Source organism: Ostreococcus lucimarinus, chromosome 4 (genome assembly GCF_000092065.1).
Source record: "Ostreococcus lucimarinus CCE9901 chromosome 4, complete sequence".
Lineage (NCBI taxonomy): Eukaryota > Viridiplantae > Chlorophyta > Mamiellophyceae > Mamiellales > Bathycoccaceae > Ostreococcus > Ostreococcus sp. 'lucimarinus'.
This window is the reverse complement of record NC_009358.1, coordinates 503,613-520,617: the sequence shown is the minus strand read 5'-3', so window position 1 is coordinate 520,617 and position 17,005 is coordinate 503,613. Positions and strand designations below refer to the sequence as shown.

Genomic DNA, 17,005 nt, shown 5'->3' with positions numbered 1-17,005 from the left:
GTTAAACGTAGCGGTAGCAAAGATTGATTTAATGAATACTACTTGATGCTCATCGTTGGAGCCTATACTCGAGGTCGGAAGCCAACTGGCGCGCCTGAGTGACTATTTCGTTCAAGCTGAAAGTGTCGGTGACTTCGTGAAGCAAACGTCGCCGTGCGCGAGCTCGTTCCAGCGCTGAGACGCTGACCGTTGCGTTCGCAGCAGGTGTCGAAGGGTCGACTGCTCTGAACGGCGACACGCTTGGAGGTGTTGATGCGAGCGCTAGCAGCTCTTGCTCTCGGCGCCTGAGACGATTTTCGGCTTGAGTCATCATTCCTTCCGCATTACTCAACAACTCGCGCTCACGAAGCTTGAGCCTATCCTCGGTCGACTTCATGAGCGTTTCGGCATCGTTGAGCAATCGTGTGAGGTGCGTAGCCTTGTGCTCAAAGTGGTGACTAGCATTCACACTTTGCATCTCAATTTGACCAGTGGCGCGCAGCACCTCGCGTCGTATGGCATCCTCAACCGATTTCTTATCCAACGCGAGTGACTTTCTCAACTCGTCCTCACGACTTTCTGTCAGCGTCAACGCTGTCAACTGCTCAGTTTTGACGCGGTCGAGCTCTTCTTTAAGCTGATATAAATCCCATTCCATAGAAACATCGGCCTCGGCGTCGAGCGCAAAGAGAGGAGAACCGGGCGTTGTCACGTTGCTTGGCTCACTTTCGCGTGCAGCGGCAATCATGAGTACTTTTTCCTGGTCGGACCTCATCTGATTCAGATCTTCGTGTAAACGCTGGATCTCACTATCAAGGTACTCATCACCTTTGTGCACTTGTTCCTCTAACCCACCTCGTTCTAAAGAAATGGACTTGGCTAACTCTTCTTCGAGCTCTATTCGCTCCGCCGCGAAAGACTCCCTTAGACTTCCCTCCAACTTGGCGCGCTCGATAGCGAAAGTCTTTTTCAGCTCGCGCTCTCTGCGCTCGGATCTATCCTTCAGTGCTATCTGCTCGGCCTTGACACGCTCTAACTCTTCCTTTAGCTGAGCTAGTTCTTGTACTTGCAACGACTGTGTCGGCGGATCAATCTTCTTCGCCTCAACCAGCAGCTGGGCGCGTTCAAGTTCAAGCGATTGCCGCAACTCCGCGTCTCGTTGTTCGGTCATCTTCACCATCGAAGCCTGTTCAGTCTTCATGCGTTCCACTTCTTCGCTGAGCCGACGGATCTGATCGGCGTATCGCTCGTCCGCGACGACAACTTCTACGGCGGGCGCTTCATACACCTCGACGATGTCTTTCGTAATTACGACTGGCTCTTGATCTAATGCGACACCCGTGACGTCTGCGTCGTCCAATATATTAGATTCGTTCTGAATGACATCATTCGGTTTCAACTCGGACGCCACGGCGACATCTTCGCTGCCTGCTGCGGCAACAGACGCCGCGAACTCGGGCGGCTGTTCGCCAATTTCGTCGGATAAATCGGCGAACGACTGCGTGAGAGCTTCCTCCAAGAGCTCTTCGAACTCGTCAGATTCACTATCGAGCGCAAAAACGCGTCTAGCGAGTTTTACTTTCGGCGAAAGCACCGCGTGCGCAAGGCTTTCTGTCATTTCTCGCGCTCGATTATCCACGTCGTTCATTGCCCAAGCGTTGTTGCGACACGCGAGAAACCACTCGCGCAGCACTCGAGAACCGAACCGCACATCGTCCACGCTGAGTATTCTCAAACTCGCGCCTTCCTCAGAATCGCTCGCGAGGCGTTCTAAATCGTCCTCGATGCGTCGAACGAACGCTTTTGCCTCCGGATCTGGAGACATCGCGATGTCGTGCGCAGATTTGCTACGGCTTTGCGGCTGCGGTGAGACATTATCATTCCTACCGCCGCCGTCACTGATGTACGACATCTCGTGTGAGAAGTCTATCGCGGCGACGGGCGATATGTCCACCGTCTGTGGCGTCAGAAGCGTTGAATCGGGTGCAAAGACGCGCAACACATCTTCGCCGTCGACATTCGTCGCGATCGACTGAGGCGACAAAAGCTCCGTGAACTCGTCTGGCCGAATGCCGTTCGCGCCGTCGAAAAGGTGCATCAACTCTTGCATGCGAATCGGAGTCTCTGACGCTGACGCGATTTCCACATCCGCGTCTCCGATGATTTCGACGTCGGCTTGCGCAGGCGTTCGACGCGCGAACGAGCGACGTCGTTTGGGCTTGAGAACACCAAAAGGTCTACCCACCACGCGCGCGATGCGCGAGAGCACAGAAATCACATGGTGGGCTTCTACGGTCACCCCCACGAGAGGTGGAAACTGCACGTGTACTCCGCGAAGAGCGTTTCTCGCCAACGACGCCCCCCTCGTCGCCGCCTCCGTAGCGTTCCGTCTTGAATCCTCCTTCGTCAACTCCACCACCACGGCCGCACCCAAACGGAACGCGCGCCTCGCGTACGCATTCAACACCATGTGTGTCACTTTCGCGCCTCTAATCGTCGTCGCTCGCACCCGTTTCGTCCTCGCGCTCGCCTCGGCGCACAGCTCCCGCACCGTTTTCGACGTCGTCGTCCTCCTCCGCGACTTCTTCTCCCACCCCATCTCCATCGTTCGCGCGTCTTCCACGTACTGCGTCAGCGACGTCTCGATCTCTCGCGCGATCCGCGACCGCGTCTCCCCCCCGTCGTCTCTAGGCACGATGTCCACCACCGCGCTCGCGCTCGGCTCGCCGCCGCCCGCGATATCCGTCCCGAACCGTCTCGACGTCCACCACCACCCGCGCCGTCCCCTCGACGCCTTCACCGCGCGCGCGCCCTCCTCGCGCCCGTCGTCATCGATCGCCGCCGTCGCCCGCGCCCTCGCGCTCGCGCTCGCCGCCGTCCCGCGCGTCGACCGCGCGTCGTCCGCGTCGTCATCCGAAATCATCGCGTTCGCGTTCGGCGGTCGCGTCGCGTCCACGAGTCCGCCCATCTCCACGAGTCGACACGACGCGCACGGCGGCGTCGCCATCCGCGTCGCGTCGTCGCGCGCGCGTCGCCCGCCGCGCGCGCGACGCCGGCGTCGCCGACTGACGACGACGCCGAACGGTCGCGAAAAAATCGTGCGCGGTCCGTGTGACGGTTTAGGTCTCACGAACCAAAACGCGTCGCGAACCGTCGCGCGGCCAAAACGCGTCGACGCGGGACGCGGCGGCACACCGACGCGCGACGGCGATCGAGCGCGGCGCGAACGGATCGCGCGCGCGAACGAACGAACGCGCGAACGAACGCGCGCGAGCGTCGGCGAGAGCGCGCGAGAGAGAGAGCGACGCGCGCGCGCCGGTGGGCTCGAACGCGCGCGACTGTTGGAATTGCGAAACGACGCGTTTTGCGAACGACGCGTTTTGGTCGAGCGCGGCGCGCGTGCGCGCGATTTGAGGGCGCGCGCGCGCGCGTGAGCGGTGGTGATGGCGTTCTTGCGGAACGTCGGCGCGTTGCGGCCGACGCTGCGGTTCGCGGCGCTGACGCACGAGTTGAGACCGTTGGTGGAGGGGTTGCGAGGTCTTGGAGTGGGCACCATTCTCGACTTCGCGCGAGAGCATCGTCCGACGCGTGAATCGGCGCACGTGGCGCACGTGATCGCGGAAAGGATGAATGAGTTTCCCTCCGCGATGCACGCGCTGAAGCTCAGCGCGCTCGGGAGCGAGGAGAACCACGCCACGGCGGAGAGACACGCGAGGAACATCGCCAGGCGGGCGGCTCAGTTGAAGACTTCGGTGTGTATCGACGCGGAGGAGAACGCATTACATGCGGCTTACTCTCGGACAGCGTTTGATTTGATGCGCGAATATAACACCTCGCAAAACGACGGGGGCGAGTATCCGACTGTGTTCAAGACATACCAAATGTACCGCGCCGACGCCGTGGACGAGTTGCGCGAAGACATCGAGCGATCGAGGGATCTCGGATTCACGATCGGTGCCAAGCTCGTACGCGGCGCGTACCTTCGACTCGATCGAGAGACAGGAGCGCTGTTACCGAATAAGGCGTTGGTGGACAAGTCTTACGAACGCGGCTTGGAAATTGCCCTGCAAAGCGGCAACGACCACGTGACGACGCTCGTGGCCACTAGAAACGTCGCGAACATTGATCAAGCGCTGGAGCATAAAAATAAAGGACGCGTGCTTTACGCGCAGCTCCTCGGCATGGACGACGAAACCACGAACCGGCTTTTGGAGCAGGAGGCAAACGTGCTAAAATACGTGCCTTTTGGTAGATTCAGCGAGCTCTCGCCGTACCTGTATCGCCGGCTGCTTGAGCGAATGCACTGGTCTTGACACGATGTGTGCTGGGCTTGCTTTTAGTATAGCCAGCGCGCGCTGCTTTTAGTATAGCCAGCGCGCGCGCCATACATGTACCAACACGATTTTTACTTATTGAAAGTCCATCCGACTCAGCTCGTTATACTTGTACGCTTGTAACATTACAGCAGGTCACAGTGGATGTTAGCTTTGTTCAACTTTATAAGTCTGCCAACGGTAAGTGCCTCACCTCGGTCAAGGGCTAGGCTCTCATGCAAGACTGTTCGAAAGACGGGGGCTGCATGGTGAACATCGATCCGGGTTCATCTTGTTATACAACAACGTTTTTTTCATCACTACTACGAGCGTCTCTACTGCGATGATCCCTTCACAAACATTGCCCTGAAGTCTGCGTTAGTTTTTGCTTGTGCGCCTTCGCCGTTGTCCGTACGCGTCACCGTTATCGCGCGAGGCATAAGGCCCAAGCCTCCGCGACCACGTCCAGAAGCCACAGACGGTGCGGCGCGCCCGCCACCACGACCACCGCCACGACTGCCACGTCCACCGCCACGTCCACCGCGACCATCGGGTCCGTCGTCACCGGGAGGCCGACTCTTCGCGATATCAACCAGTCTTCCCTTGAGCGCCTCACCGGATCGCATGATTGCAGCGTTCAGAGCAGCTTCTTCTCCAAAGTCAACGTACGCGATTCCTCGCGAACGACCAGTGGCTTTGTCCTTGACGATTCGACAGCTCACCGCGCCGGTGAAGAACTCCATGAGCTCGGCGTCCGTAACGTCCCAGGACAAATTTTTGACAAAGGCTGTTTGCGTGTCTCTTGTTGGGAAAAGCGTCTTGACACGAGCGTCATGATCCATTCCGGCAAGATTCATATCAGTCTTGTCGCCTCCCTCTGGAATTTCGCGAGTTCGTTTGCGTGGAATGGGTTCGGCTCCGGCGCGACGCGCGGCGGCGCGTTCGCGGCGGCTTCCACCGCTTTTCATGCGCTCTTTCGCCGCCGCGTTCGCAGCCAATCGCTCACACGCGAGTTTTAACTCGTACCGCCGCACAGCGGCCATAGCGTTGGTCTTTTCGTTGAAATCGTCGTACTTTTTTGGTGCAAATGTCGACAGATATCGCGCCTTTGCTTTCAGTAGCATAGCCGTTCCAGCCAATCGACGGGTCTCTTCATCTACCGTCTTCTTCGACAGGCCGACGGGTTCCACGGTTCCTCGCTGTAACGCTACATCGTACAGGTCTAGTACTTCCTTTTGCGTCTTCTTTATAAGGCGCGACGTATCAGTTCGAAGGATGACAAATTCAGCGGCGGTCTTGAACGGTGCCCGCTCCGCGAGTTGCGCAAAAACAGCGTCTATGAATGACGCGACCGTCGTCTTGTGATCTTTCATCAACGCGTAGTCTACTAGTTCTTTCAAGACATGGATCGCCGCCGCCGCCATGATGTTGGGCGAATAATCCTTGGCCATCTGCTCGAAACCAAAAGTCACGCACCCGGACGCTTTTGCCCAATCGTCCAAACGTACGCACTGTGTGAGAACTTTTGTAAGAACCGCACCGTAGTCGTTCGGATCTCTGAACTTCGTTCTCAGCGCATGCGTGTACAAGTCGTACGACGACTCCAGCTCGAGCACCGACTTCCACAGAACGCTAGACGGGCACATGCGAACGGCGCGAAGCATCAAAGTGCGCGAAGCTGCTTCTGCTGATTTGAACGATATCGACCACACGTACAACACGTAGTCTCGCCAGAGCTCTGCGACATACGGCAGCGACGAAAGCGCGCGTTCGTACAAGTGAACGACTCTGTCCGGAGATCCGCTCGCCATTTCAAAATCAATGTAGGTTGCGTACGCTCGAAGCAGCTTCGCGTCGCCTTCATGCGAACTCGTCACGGCGAGCAGACGCGCCTCGTAAGGCTCGCGCAGTACTTTTGCAGCATTACCAACCGCGTACGCTTCGTGGAACGCGGCGTCTGCGTTATGAAGACCCGCGTCGGCGGCCCACGTCTTTGCCGCCTCGAGCGTCGCCTGAGACTGCGCTTGTGGAATCTTCAACTGTCGCAAATACAGCGCCTTCACCCGCACTTTCTGCGTTTCCGACGCCGCCCACGACAGTTCAAACGCTCGATACGCCTGCCAAATCAAATGCCCATCGTTAAAGTTCATCCCCGGTCCCGCCGTCGCCGTCTCGTAAAGCGCGCGTCGGTCGCTCTCATCCGCCTCCAGCTCCATCGCGTTCCTCGACCTTCCCATGTGCAACCGCACGCTCGTCCGTCCACACTCTTCGATCGCCCTCGCGAACAACTCATCGCATCGCGTGTGCCGTTCGCGTTTCGTCCCCGTCGTCTTATTCGCCAATTCGTCTTGAATCCACGCCGACCAGCGCGCCTCGTCCATCGCGAACGCTTCGTTATATCGTTCCCTCGCCGTTCTGCACCGCTCGCGCAGGTTCGCCGCGCGCAACAAATCAATCAATCTCCCCGCTTTCGCGTAATCGCGCCAGGAGTCGCTCTCGAGCTCTTGTTCGAGCGTCATTATCGTGTCCAATTGCGCATCATCCAATTCTACATCATCGTCGTCCTCGTCGTCGTCCTCGTCGTCGTCCTCGTCCTCGTCGTCCTCGCTCGAGCCTTCGCTCGCGTCGATCGCGTCCTCGCGCGCGTCATCGTCGTCGTCGGAACGGTCCTCGTCGCCGCCGTCGCGCGCGTCGTCGACATCCATCCGAAGCCGATGCGTCGTCAAATGCCGACGACGGCGGCGCGCGTCCTCGACCGCGTCCTCGCGCGCGACGCGCGCGCGTTTTCGACGCCGCCGTCGACGCGGCGCGCGGCGCTCGTCGGCGTCGCGCTCGGCGGCGCGCTCGCGAACTCGCGCGTCGGCGGCGACGCGACGGCGACGGCGACGACCTCGCGCGTGTCGCGCGTCGTCGTGACGTGCCCGACGGGCGCGCGCCCGATCGATGGCGCGCGCGCGTTGATCGCGGCGAGCGGTGATGGGCTCGCGGTGGAGCGCGAGGACGAGGCGAGCGCGACGGTGCGCGACGCGAACGGGTTCGTCGTGGAGTTTCAGCGCGGCGACGCGGCGAGGCGAGGCGACGACGGCGACGAGGTCACGCTGCGCGGGGTGGTGATCGGAAACGAGAATCCCGCGAGAGCGCGGAACGCGGCGATTCGGCGAGGCGCGCTGAGCGCGGCGAATGGTGAAAATTGTCGCGGCGACGCGTACGCCGGTTGCGCAGTGTCCTCGAGCGCGTGCGCGCTCGAGGCAAAGTTCGTCAAGACGGGGAAGCCGTGGGCGAGCGGGAGTTCTTCTGTGGTTCGCGTCGTGTTGTGCGCGAACGATGTGGACGCCGTGGCGAGGAAGATTGCGAAGACGCTCGGGCCGGCGGCGTTGAATCGGCGCGGCGAGTTTAAGGCGACTGGAGTAACCGAGTTCGCCGCGGAAGACGCTCGAGCGGCGAGCGCGTCGACATTCTTGGGCTACCCGACGCCCGCGTCCGTGGCGATCGAAGTGAGTGGGTGCGACCGTCGTGCGGGCGCGTTTACCGTGAAAGCTTTCCATCTCGCGTTGGATGAAGGGTGCGGCGTCGTGTACCTCTCTTAGCCCGTTCGCCATATCTTTAGTTCGTGTTCAATTCAATTCTTCTGTTGTACTATAATTCATCGCGAAGCCGCTAGTCTAGATATCCGACACATTGAACAGCACATCTGTGCGAATGACGTACTTGAACGTTTCGCCTCCGTTCAAGCTCGCGGTCACGGCGCTGCCTTCGTGCACGGGCGACTCCTCGGCTTCGCCGTGCGGGAAGCAGAGCGCGGCGCCAAGTTGTGGCACGACACCTCGCGCGCTCAAGACTCCAGGCTCGCTCGGCGTAGCGGTGTAAAACGTCGTCGATCCACCGTTGAAGCCTTCGGTGAGATAAATCAGAAAAGTCAACCTCGAGCGGACTTTGCCATCGGAGACGTCGGTGACATATTCGCATTCCTCGTTGAGTGCGCCCTCGGGCCAGGACCCATCCACGTGACGGCGGTAAATCGTACCAGGACCGTAACGGAAGAACCTCCAGCGCGCGTTAATACCCACAGCACCGGGAGGCATTAAGTCTGCGATTCGTCGCCACAGACCTTGAATATTTTGCGGCCAAACCATGAACTCGCAGTATTGCAAACGAGACGCGCCCGTGACACCGTCGACGTCGCCGGGATCGGTACGAAGCCCAATCGCGTGACCGGCGGCTATGATTGCTGAGCATTCGCTTTTCGTGAGAAGATTCGTCACGACGAACGCCCCCGGAACGTGCGGCACGTCGTAACGCGCCGCCTCTGTCAATCCTGAAGGCGCAAATGGGATTACGCCCGGGTGCGCGGGCGCGTACAGCTCAAGCGGCAACCTATCCACCGGCCGACGTCGTCCATCGTTATCGCAAACCATTTTAAAGCTACCCGGCGCGTATTCAATATCGCGACGCACCAATGGCGCGGGAATGTCGTCGTCGTCCTTCGTGCGCGGCACCGCGAACGGCATTTGCGCGCGAATCGTCGCGGTAGATCCCGGCTCCCAAGACCCGCACATGATACCGCGCAGCGCGCTTTCCAATAATGCTAAACCTAAATCCCCATCGACGCCCCCTGGGCACATCGCGCACGCTCGCACGAGGACATCCTTCCCTAAGAAACGCTTTCCTTCGCCGTCGAGCCGCGACATCAACACCAGCGCCTCGCGCAACATTCCCCGCTTCGCGCACGCGAAGAACGCGCACCGCATCGCCTCTCGCGACGGCGCCATACCGTTCGCTTCCATTCTTTGCAGCAATCGCAGCGCCGGTTTCGCCTTCTCTCGCGCCTGACACAACGCCAGCACTCTCGCGCACGTATCCGCCCGCACCGCGACGCCGCGCGCCAGAGCCGCATCCAGCGCCTTGCACGCGTCCACGCACGACTGCGCGAGCAGGGCACGTAAAATAGTCCCTTCGCTCACGTCTCTCGATCGCGCGCCGTCGTCGCGCGCGTCGTCCACCGCCATCGCCGCCGCCGCCACCGCGACTTGAACATCAGTCGTCGCGTCCGCCGTCGCGTGCGTCGGCTTCGCGATCGCGCTGCCGTCGCGCACGCCGGGCGCTTGCGACGATTTCTTTCGCGCGCGCTTCTGCGTCTTGCCCATCGTCGGCGCGCGCGTCGCGGTGTGGGACGTCGCGCGCGCGGTTCGAGCGTCGGTTGCGGCGATGAAAAAGTGAATGAAAATGTACAGCGGACTACGCGCACTTACCTACGCGCACTTACCTACGCTATCGGTGTAATACGAACCCGCGCGCGGGAGATATGTCGCACCGGTGTCGCACGCTTCGAACAAGACGCGCACGGTGTCGGCGGTGTCGTCGCCCGAGCGAAACGCCGTAAAGTGCAAATGCGGCTCGGGGCTGAATCCCACGGAGCCGGACTCGCATATGACTTGTCCACGCTGCACGCGGTCGCCGACCTTAACCTTGGCGCTCTTGGCGCGAATATGCACGTACTCGACAAATAAATCACCACCTCTGACGTCGTACGTGGAGACGTCGGCCTCAGTCGTGGTGGCGCACTCAGCGCTCGCGTTTCTCAGCGGCGTCTCCGGCGTCGAGCGAGCGTCGAGCTTTAACACGATTGAATTCCATTTGAATAGATTCGACACCGCGATTCCAGTGAGCGTGTTCTCGTCGCACACTTCGATTACTTCACCATCGCCCACCGCGAGCACGGGCGTGCCTTCGGGACATCTGAAATCCACCGCGTGCAAATTCCCGCTGAAAAAGTGCGTCAATTCGCCCCCTTCATTCTGCGTGCACAAAAATCGCTCGCCTCGCAGAGGAAACCCCACCGATTGGCTGTGCGTGTCATTAGGTTTCGGATGCATCGACCACGCGCGAAAATCGCTGTCGATTCGCACGTCCCGCACGTCCCTTCCCTCCAGTCGCAAAAAGCACAGGTGCGCCATCGAGCGCGGCGGCACCAGGCACACGAACGTCGTCACCGTCGACCGTCGTCCATCGTTATCGATCGTCACGCCCTGCGCGAGCGATTTATTCCCTTTCCCATAACACTTCACGTCGTACACCGTGATGTACGCCACCTTCACCGCGTCTGATCCGTCCGCGTTCGTCGCGCTCAGTCTCGGCGCGTCCCCGCGTCCATCCGCGTCCAACGCCACGTCCGGGAACTCCGCGTCGTCCGAGTACTCGTCCGGGTCCACGACTTCCGCGCCGAGCAACCACGACGAGTGATTCGCGCGCGCGACGTCCAGCGCGATGTGACATCCGACGCCCGCGTCGCGCACGAATCCGTCTTCGTCACCGCGCGTCCCGGCGGCGCCGTCGCCAGCCCTCGACGTCGCTTCGCGCGCCGTCGTCTCCCCGCACCGCATCGCGACGTCGCGCGGACGCGCGCGCTCGACGATCGGCGCGCGAATTCGCGCGTCGGCGATCCGACGCGCGCGCGCGAGTGCGGCACTTCGACGCGCGCGTCGAACGACATGTCGTTCGCGTTCGGCGCGCCCGCGCCCGCGCCCGCGCCCGCGCCGAGCGCGCCGAGCGCGCCGGCGCCGAGCGCGCTCGCCGCCGCGCCGCTCGCGCCGACGTCGACGGCGACGGCGACGGCGACGCTGCCGAACGCGCGCGCGCTGTTTTACGCCCTGGATGAGACCGTTCAGCGCGGCGACGTCGTCGACGACGCGACGACGTCGACGCTCGAGGACGCGCTCGAACACGTCGCGCGCGCGTGCGAAACGTACGGACCGACGCGCGCGGCGAGCGCGGAGGCGCTGCGCGGCGGGAGCGTGGAGTACGGGGGGAAGACGCTGAGGGTGAGCGCGACGACGGCGAAGGTGGCGACGGAGTGCGCGAGACGATTGCGGTTGGACGAGACGCAGACGTACGTCCTGCTCAGACGCGCGCTGGATGAGAGCGAAATGCCGCGACCGAGCGAGGCGACGGAGGAGGTGGTGCGAGAGGTGATGCGGTTTTACTTTCGGGAGCGACTCGGGACCATCAAGTGCGCGCACGCGCTGCTCTCGAGAACGAGCGGGGACGCGTCGAGCGGCGCGGATGGCGACGCGTGGGAGCGCGCGGTGACGAAGATGCTCGATCTTGGGTTCGAGGAGAACGTGTGGCGCGCGCTCGATCGGCACATGAGCGGGGCGAGCGCGAGCGGGCCCGAGGGGGCGAGTCCGGAGGACGCCGCGGCGTGGGCGGGGCAAACGCTCGAAGAGACGGTGGCGCTGCTGGAGGTTCTATTTTTGCTGTACTACAACCGCGTGAAGTGCAAACCTGAAATGTTCATGAAGTTGGCTCGAATGTTTGAGAAGGGTGCGCTCAGGCGCGCGCCCGCGGCGGCGATTGAGCTCGAGTCGCACGCGCCCCAGGCGCACGTGAACGCGTTCACGGAGGATATTCGCGCGCTGTGCAACGTCACCCTGATCGCGGCGATGGATTTAGAAAACTTAGTCGATCGATTTTCCGGGAAGAGCCTGAATGCGCACGGTTTTTTGGAAGCGACTGTGCTAAAGTCCATCACTGAAATGATGGAAAAATGGCAGAGCGACGCGGCGCACGGACCAACGCTGCTCGCGTGGTCAACGTTTCTCACGTTGCTACCGGTGGATGCTGAGTACATGCCGGGCGGATTTTCGATCGAAATCATGACGCAGAAAGCGAACGAATGCGGGCTCTCTGCGCTGTCGCACTTGCTCGATGCGGAACAGTTGCGAGGCGAAGACGCCACCGTGACGCTCCACAAGAGCGTGCTGAAGAATATGTTCTCCACCATTCTCGCCGCGTACGACATGCTTCCCGTTCACCGCTTGCCCACTCACGACCTGAACCAGATTTTGAGCGTTCTACGAAAACTTCTCGCACATCAGCCAGTGCTATGCGAGCAGTTCTGGGGTGGTGCGAGAGAGGACGGCCAAGAGGCTCCGCTCTTCGCGCTCTTGGAAGGCTGTCGAGAGCGGTTTCCTTACGATTCCGCCCCACTGTTGAGAGTACTCGCGGCGTTTTCCGAGGGCCATCGCGCGGCGGAGTGCGCGTTGGCATACATCGCACAACTGCCGACGGTTGCTCTACCGGTGCCTTCTCCAGACATCATGCAGCAAGGCTTGAAACCAAGCGAGGACGCTGTGATGGACGTCGAGTCGGGCTTCGCGAGCGGTTCGGTCACCGCCATCCATCGGCTTACAAGTCCTTACATTCCCGGCGGATTCATCGAAGCTGGCATGTCCGGTTTGGCAATTGATATGGGCACACAAACCACACCGTTGATCGTCTGGGCCGCACCTGCTGACGGCTTGCATCTTTGTCTGACTCGCCTTTCCCTGCTCGCGAGTGCGGGGTTGAGCAGAGAATTGACGACGAGCGAGAGTGATGAACTCGACGCGACGACGTTATTCTTGTCCAAAGTTTTGACGCACGCACCATCATTTGCGAGACCAATGTTATCATGTGACGTTTCTGAGTCCGTGCCGAAAGGGTCACCGACCGACATCCTCACAGGTCTTTCGTTGGCGTTGCACGTGCGAAGCAAGTCTCTTCATACGGAGCAAAGCATTCAATCGACCGCCACCGTGTTACAGGCATTATCTGCACTCGCCGCGGCTGAGCCCACTAGAACCGTTGCAGAGGTACTCGAGGCGCCGCTCCTGTCGGGCACTCCAGGCACTGGTGTCCCCGGGTTGATTCGCGCCATTCGCGACAGCGAGTCGCGCCTCGGTGAATATCCGTTGACGTTGGCCGTGCTTAGTTTAGTGGAGACATTACTCCAACATGGTGGGCTTGGCGATAAGCTCGAGGCCCTCGTAGATCATGTCCTGCAAGAAATTGCTGTCCGTCACGTGCAGTGGCGGTACAGGCACAAAGCTGAAAAATGGATCGTTCACGCGGCGGTGCAGCGCATCATCTATCAAATTTTCACTCCCCGACACGGCGATTTTGCCATTAGACTTCGTGACAAGGTGCTGTCCTACTTGATCAACGACAAGGCGATTTGCTTTGGATCGTTTGCACCACTCGTGTACGATGCAGCGTCTCTACGCAAGTTGCATGAAGAAGGCGGTGCGCCTCGAACAGAGGAAGTTACGGCTCTCGAAGAAGCAATTGCGACGGTGCTCAGGTCTATACCACTCATCGTTTATCACGCAGGTGATAATTTCGGTGGTGTACTCGAGCGAATGCTGCTCATCGAAACTAGTAATAATGGTGCTCCCTTTGCGAGCTCGATCGCGTCATATGCCGGATATCCGTACGCTGCGGCGTGTTTTCCACTCGCACTTCCGGCCCTCGTGCCTTTGTGCGCGGCGGCGAACGCCGTTCCCATGGCTGCAACGCTAGACAGACAAGATCGAGCGGAGATTCTGAGCTCGATGCAGCACATGTTCAAGCACGCTGATTTGGACGCCGTGTGTGACATCGCAGATTTACTCAGCGCAGGTATCGCAAATCAGCCGGAATGGGTCGCCACCTTACTCGTGCCCGAAAAAGAGCCCGAAGAAGAGCGCCCCGCTTCATTACCAGCTCCGACTGCTTCCGGCGCACTTGCCGCACCTACGACGCCGACAAATGCTCTCGCACCTACGACGCCTACGACGCAACCACCACCGACGCCGCCGCTCCCGACAAAGACGAAAAAGACTGTTGAAGGAGCGTTGGCTTTAGTGTGGGACATCCTCGAGGACACCACAAAGATACGCTCGCAGTCGCCCCGTTGCCTGGCGGCACTTTTGCGCATGCTCGATGCTCTCTGGCGCCGCCAGCCACTTCTCATCGAGTCTATTCAGACACTCAAGGTCAAGGACGTCGAGTTGTGGAAAAGACTGGCGACGTGCGTGGATCAACCGGAGAAGGAAGTTACTCCACCGGCGGTGGCGCATAGCTTGAGCGCGGCTAGTTCTGTGCTTTCGCTATTCGCCATCGAAGCGGAGTCGTCTATGAATGCTCTCGACGGGACGTCGAGCGCGACGTTTAACGCGCAGGTACGAGAATGGTGCGCGAACTCACGCATCAGTTCATGGATTGATACGTGTCTCTCGCACGAGAGTTGCGCTTTGTCGCGCCAAAAGACGCAATTCGCCGCGCAAGCGTTCGTTCTGCAATGCATATCGGTTCTTGAGCGCGAAGATATGAGTGCGAAGCGCTCGCCGTTGATGGCAGACGCGACATTACAGTGGATGTGTGGAAAAATCAGAGACGCTTTGCTCTCGCACGCGTCGGCGAAAGATTTGAGAGCGTCTGGGGCGTCGAATGTCGCAATTCTAGAAGCCGTCGCTCGAGAGGCGGCTACACAAAGCCCGAGCTCTATTATGTCAGCCGATGCGGTGCATAGACTCGTGCAGGCGGCCCGCGATATGCACGTCGAGGCCGTGGCGTTCGCTCCGGCTCCTCTCAGCGTCGCTGGTACTGCTGAGTACGGTGAATCGTATTTGTACGACTCCTATTGGATTCGCGTCGCTACGGGATGTGTGGGTTCGAACGCGGACGATCAGTGGGGCGCACCCGAAGGAGCCCTAGCAGACATGGGGCGTGCGATGAGCGCTCAGCTCGCCGAGACGTGCCTACTGTCGTCGATCACAGACGCGCAGTCGTCCGCTATCTGTTCGTTGAGCTCCTTCATCGCCGCTGCCGCCTTTGGTGAGTTGCCGAAGATGCACGCCGGGGTGTTCACGCAACCTGCCTCAACGACGACAGGTGCGCCGAAAACTCTCCTCGATGGGCTTTCGAGAGATAGTCGAAGAGATCTCGTATTGAACGTCGCTGAGCGTTTGCAGAAGATCATCGTGACGGATTCAGCGAGCATGCCTTCCTACGTCAGCCCGTTGGCGAATGAAATGGCCACGTTGTTGTCCGTCGTGACACAGTTGTGGAGCGTTTCAGTATCCAGTGCGTCACCTCAGACACCAGCGGAGAACGATTTCGAACCGGTGCAGCGCGTGATATTGGTTGTGTCGACGGTTTTGGCTCCTCGAACAAGCGCTTCGGGATCGCCATCGCGAGAAGCGGCGTCTCTCGTGAACCCATTGCTCACCGCCATGCTGTTCGCCATCCGAGCGTGGCGCGCCGGAATGCAATCTGCTAAGACAGTGCAGCCGAGTTATGAGCTTGGCCAGTCCGCGTTGCCTCTCATACCTCTCATTTGCCAAGCTGCTGCAGGGGACTCTGGAACGAATAACGCTAAGGCTTCGACGACATCGAGCGTGGCGCTCATGTTGCTCGCAGACATCGCCAGCGACCTGCTTCCGACGTCGGCGCTGCTTCAAGTGCTCAGTACCTACAAGATAATGCCGGCGCTCCGGCCGGCGACAGGCGACGACGACGTCGACAGTGTGACCATCGCCGCTCTAAACACGTGCCTGAGCCTTTCCAAGAGCGATCAAGGAGCGGAGATTTTACTCGCGTCGGACACCGTCCGTCTTCTCGCCATCTTGTGCGTCGAGTCAAACAAGGCCGAACGTCACAACACGACAAATCACGATATATATTGCTCCGCTCTGCGCGTCACCGCCATGCTCGCGGGATCGCCGCTCGCCGTGCACTCTGTAGACGTCGGGGCTGATCTCGTTCGCTTTTGCGCGGCGTTGGAAGCTCGAATGCTCGCCGCTTTGGCGCCAAAAGAGATCACACTCGCGACGCTCAAGGAAGTCGAAGTGACGGCGTTGTTCTTCAGCCGTCTCGCGTCCACTTTCGGTGCGCAGTGGCAAGTTTCTTCGCCCGAAGGCCAGATGCGCTGTCGCGTGGCGTGCGTGAGCTTTCTTCGATGGTTCGCCGCGCCTCAGGTTGTCGGGGGCTTGCGATGTCCTCGAAAGACGCGAGCCGATGAAACGTTGGCGGCAAAACCACCGGCGACGCGTGCCACTCAGGCATGGTTCCAAGCCACCGCGAGAGGTGACTCCGTGCGCGAACCCACGTCGCCGCTCATCGGTACGGCGCCGCACGGCTCGCCCATCGCCGACGCCTCGACGCGAAAGACTGGCAATGCGTACTCCGAAGCCGTCGCCGTGGCCCTCTATCGAGCCGCGCGCGCCGCGTGTGACTTCCTCGCGGTCTTCCCGCGCGCCGTCGACCAAGCCGCGCTCGGTTTCGACGTCACCGCCAGTCTTCGAGACCAGTGCGACGCGTTGTCGTGCGACGACTTGACGTCGTCCCCCGCCAACGCCGACGAATCCGCCCTCGTCGCCGCGCTCGACGGTTTAAAATCCGCGGCATCGAAAATCGAGCGCCTCGAAGCGTCGTCGCTCAAACCGTCCGACGCCCGCGCCGACGGTTCCCCGCGTCCGCGCGTCGCCGCGTCGTCCCCCTTCGCCTAGCGCGCCCACGCGAAAATAAAAATCTTCAATCTTATCCACTTCGCGCGGCTCCAAACGCCCGTCGACGTCGTCGGTTGAAAAAATCGCCGAAAGAGAAAAAGCGATCGGTCGAGGGTCGCGCTCGAGTCGTGACTCGCCATCGAGCGCCCCCCCGCGTCGGCACCGGGCGCCGCGAACGACAATCAATCCGCGGCGACCGCGACGCGACGCGTGCCGCGCGCGAGACGACGACGCGACGCGATGCGGACCCCCCCCGCGCGCGCGGCGAGCGAGGGGATTTCCGTCGCGGTCGTGCGCGACGACGGCGGTGACGATCGCGCGAAGGCAGAACCGCGCGCGGCGACGGGATTGGTGCGAGATGAAGCGATGCGACGTCGCGATGACGCGCGAAGTCGCGACGACGCGCGA

General features: G+C 60.6%; 7 protein-coding genes across 7 annotated transcripts; 3 read left to right on the top strand and 4 right to left on the bottom strand.

Moving 5' to 3' along the window:
* Nucleotides 1–31: 31 nt before the first annotated feature.
* OSTLU_31223 (predicted protein) lies at nucleotides 32–2,902 on the bottom strand (the record flags this gene model as incomplete). Its single annotated transcript, XM_001417231.1, has 1 exon — nucleotides 32–2,902. One exon carries the CDS (start codon nucleotides 2,900–2,902, stop codon nucleotides 50–52), a length of 2,853 nt encoding a protein of 950 aa, XP_001417268.1. The 3' UTR covers nucleotides 32–49.
* Nucleotides 2,903–3,152: 250 nt separating this feature from the next.
* OSTLU_31222 (predicted protein) lies at nucleotides 3,153–4,596 on the top strand. The gene has a single exon (XM_001417490.1). It carries the CDS (start codon nucleotides 3,423–3,425, stop codon nucleotides 4,290–4,292), a length of 870 nt encoding a protein of 289 aa, XP_001417527.1. The 5' UTR covers nucleotides 3,153–3,422; the 3' UTR covers nucleotides 4,293–4,596.
* OSTLU_31221 (predicted protein) lies at nucleotides 4,589–7,002 on the bottom strand. Its single transcript, XM_001417230.1, has one exon. The coding sequence runs from the start codon at nucleotides 6,809–6,811 to the stop codon at nucleotides 4,628–4,630; it is 2,184 nt and encodes a 727-aa protein (XP_001417267.1). The 5' UTR covers nucleotides 6,812–7,002; the 3' UTR covers nucleotides 4,589–4,627.
* A 470-nt stretch (nucleotides 7,003–7,472) lies between these two features.
* On the top strand, nucleotides 7,473–7,879 carry OSTLU_31220 (predicted protein; the record flags this gene model as incomplete). Its single annotated transcript, XM_001417489.1, has 2 exons — nucleotides 7,473–7,484; nucleotides 7,547–7,879. The coding sequence occupies 2 exons, from the start codon at nucleotides 7,473–7,475 to the stop codon at nucleotides 7,877–7,879; spliced, it is 345 nt and encodes a 114-aa protein (XP_001417526.1).
* Nucleotides 7,880–7,949: 70 nt separating this feature from the next.
* On the bottom strand, nucleotides 7,950–9,456 carry OSTLU_31219 (predicted protein). Its single transcript, XM_001417229.1, has one exon. It carries the CDS (start codon nucleotides 9,434–9,436, stop codon nucleotides 7,955–7,957), a length of 1,482 nt encoding a protein of 493 aa, XP_001417266.1. The 5' UTR covers nucleotides 9,437–9,456; the 3' UTR covers nucleotides 7,950–7,954.
* Nucleotides 9,457–9,541: 85 nt separating this feature from the next.
* Nucleotides 9,542–10,165, bottom strand: OSTLU_31218 (predicted protein; the record flags this gene model as incomplete). Its single annotated transcript, XM_001417228.1, has 1 exon — nucleotides 9,542–10,165. The coding sequence occupies one exon, from the start codon at nucleotides 10,163–10,165 to the stop codon at nucleotides 9,542–9,544; it is 624 nt and encodes a 207-aa protein (XP_001417265.1).
* A 615-nt stretch (nucleotides 10,166–10,780) lies between these two features.
* On the top strand, nucleotides 10,781–16,597 carry OSTLU_31217 (predicted protein; the record flags this gene model as incomplete). Its single annotated transcript, XM_001417488.1, has 1 exon — nucleotides 10,781–16,597. One exon carries the CDS (start codon nucleotides 10,781–10,783, stop codon nucleotides 16,595–16,597), a length of 5,817 nt encoding a protein of 1,938 aa, XP_001417525.1.
* Nucleotides 16,598–17,005: the final 408 nt, after the last annotated feature.

Bases quoted from the DNA above. Each gene is read 5' to 3' on its own strand.
- OSTLU_31222 (XM_001417490.1), top strand. From the start codon at position 3,423: ATGGCGTTCTTGCGGAACGTCGGCGCGTTGCGGCCGACGCTGCGGTTC.
- OSTLU_31221 (XM_001417230.1), bottom strand. From the start codon at position 6,811: ATGACGCTCGAACAAGAGCTCGAGAGCGACTCCTGGCGCGATTACGCG.
- OSTLU_31219 (XM_001417229.1), bottom strand. From the start codon at position 9,436: ATGGGCAAGACGCAGAAGCGCGCGCGAAAGAAATCGTCGCAAGCGCCC.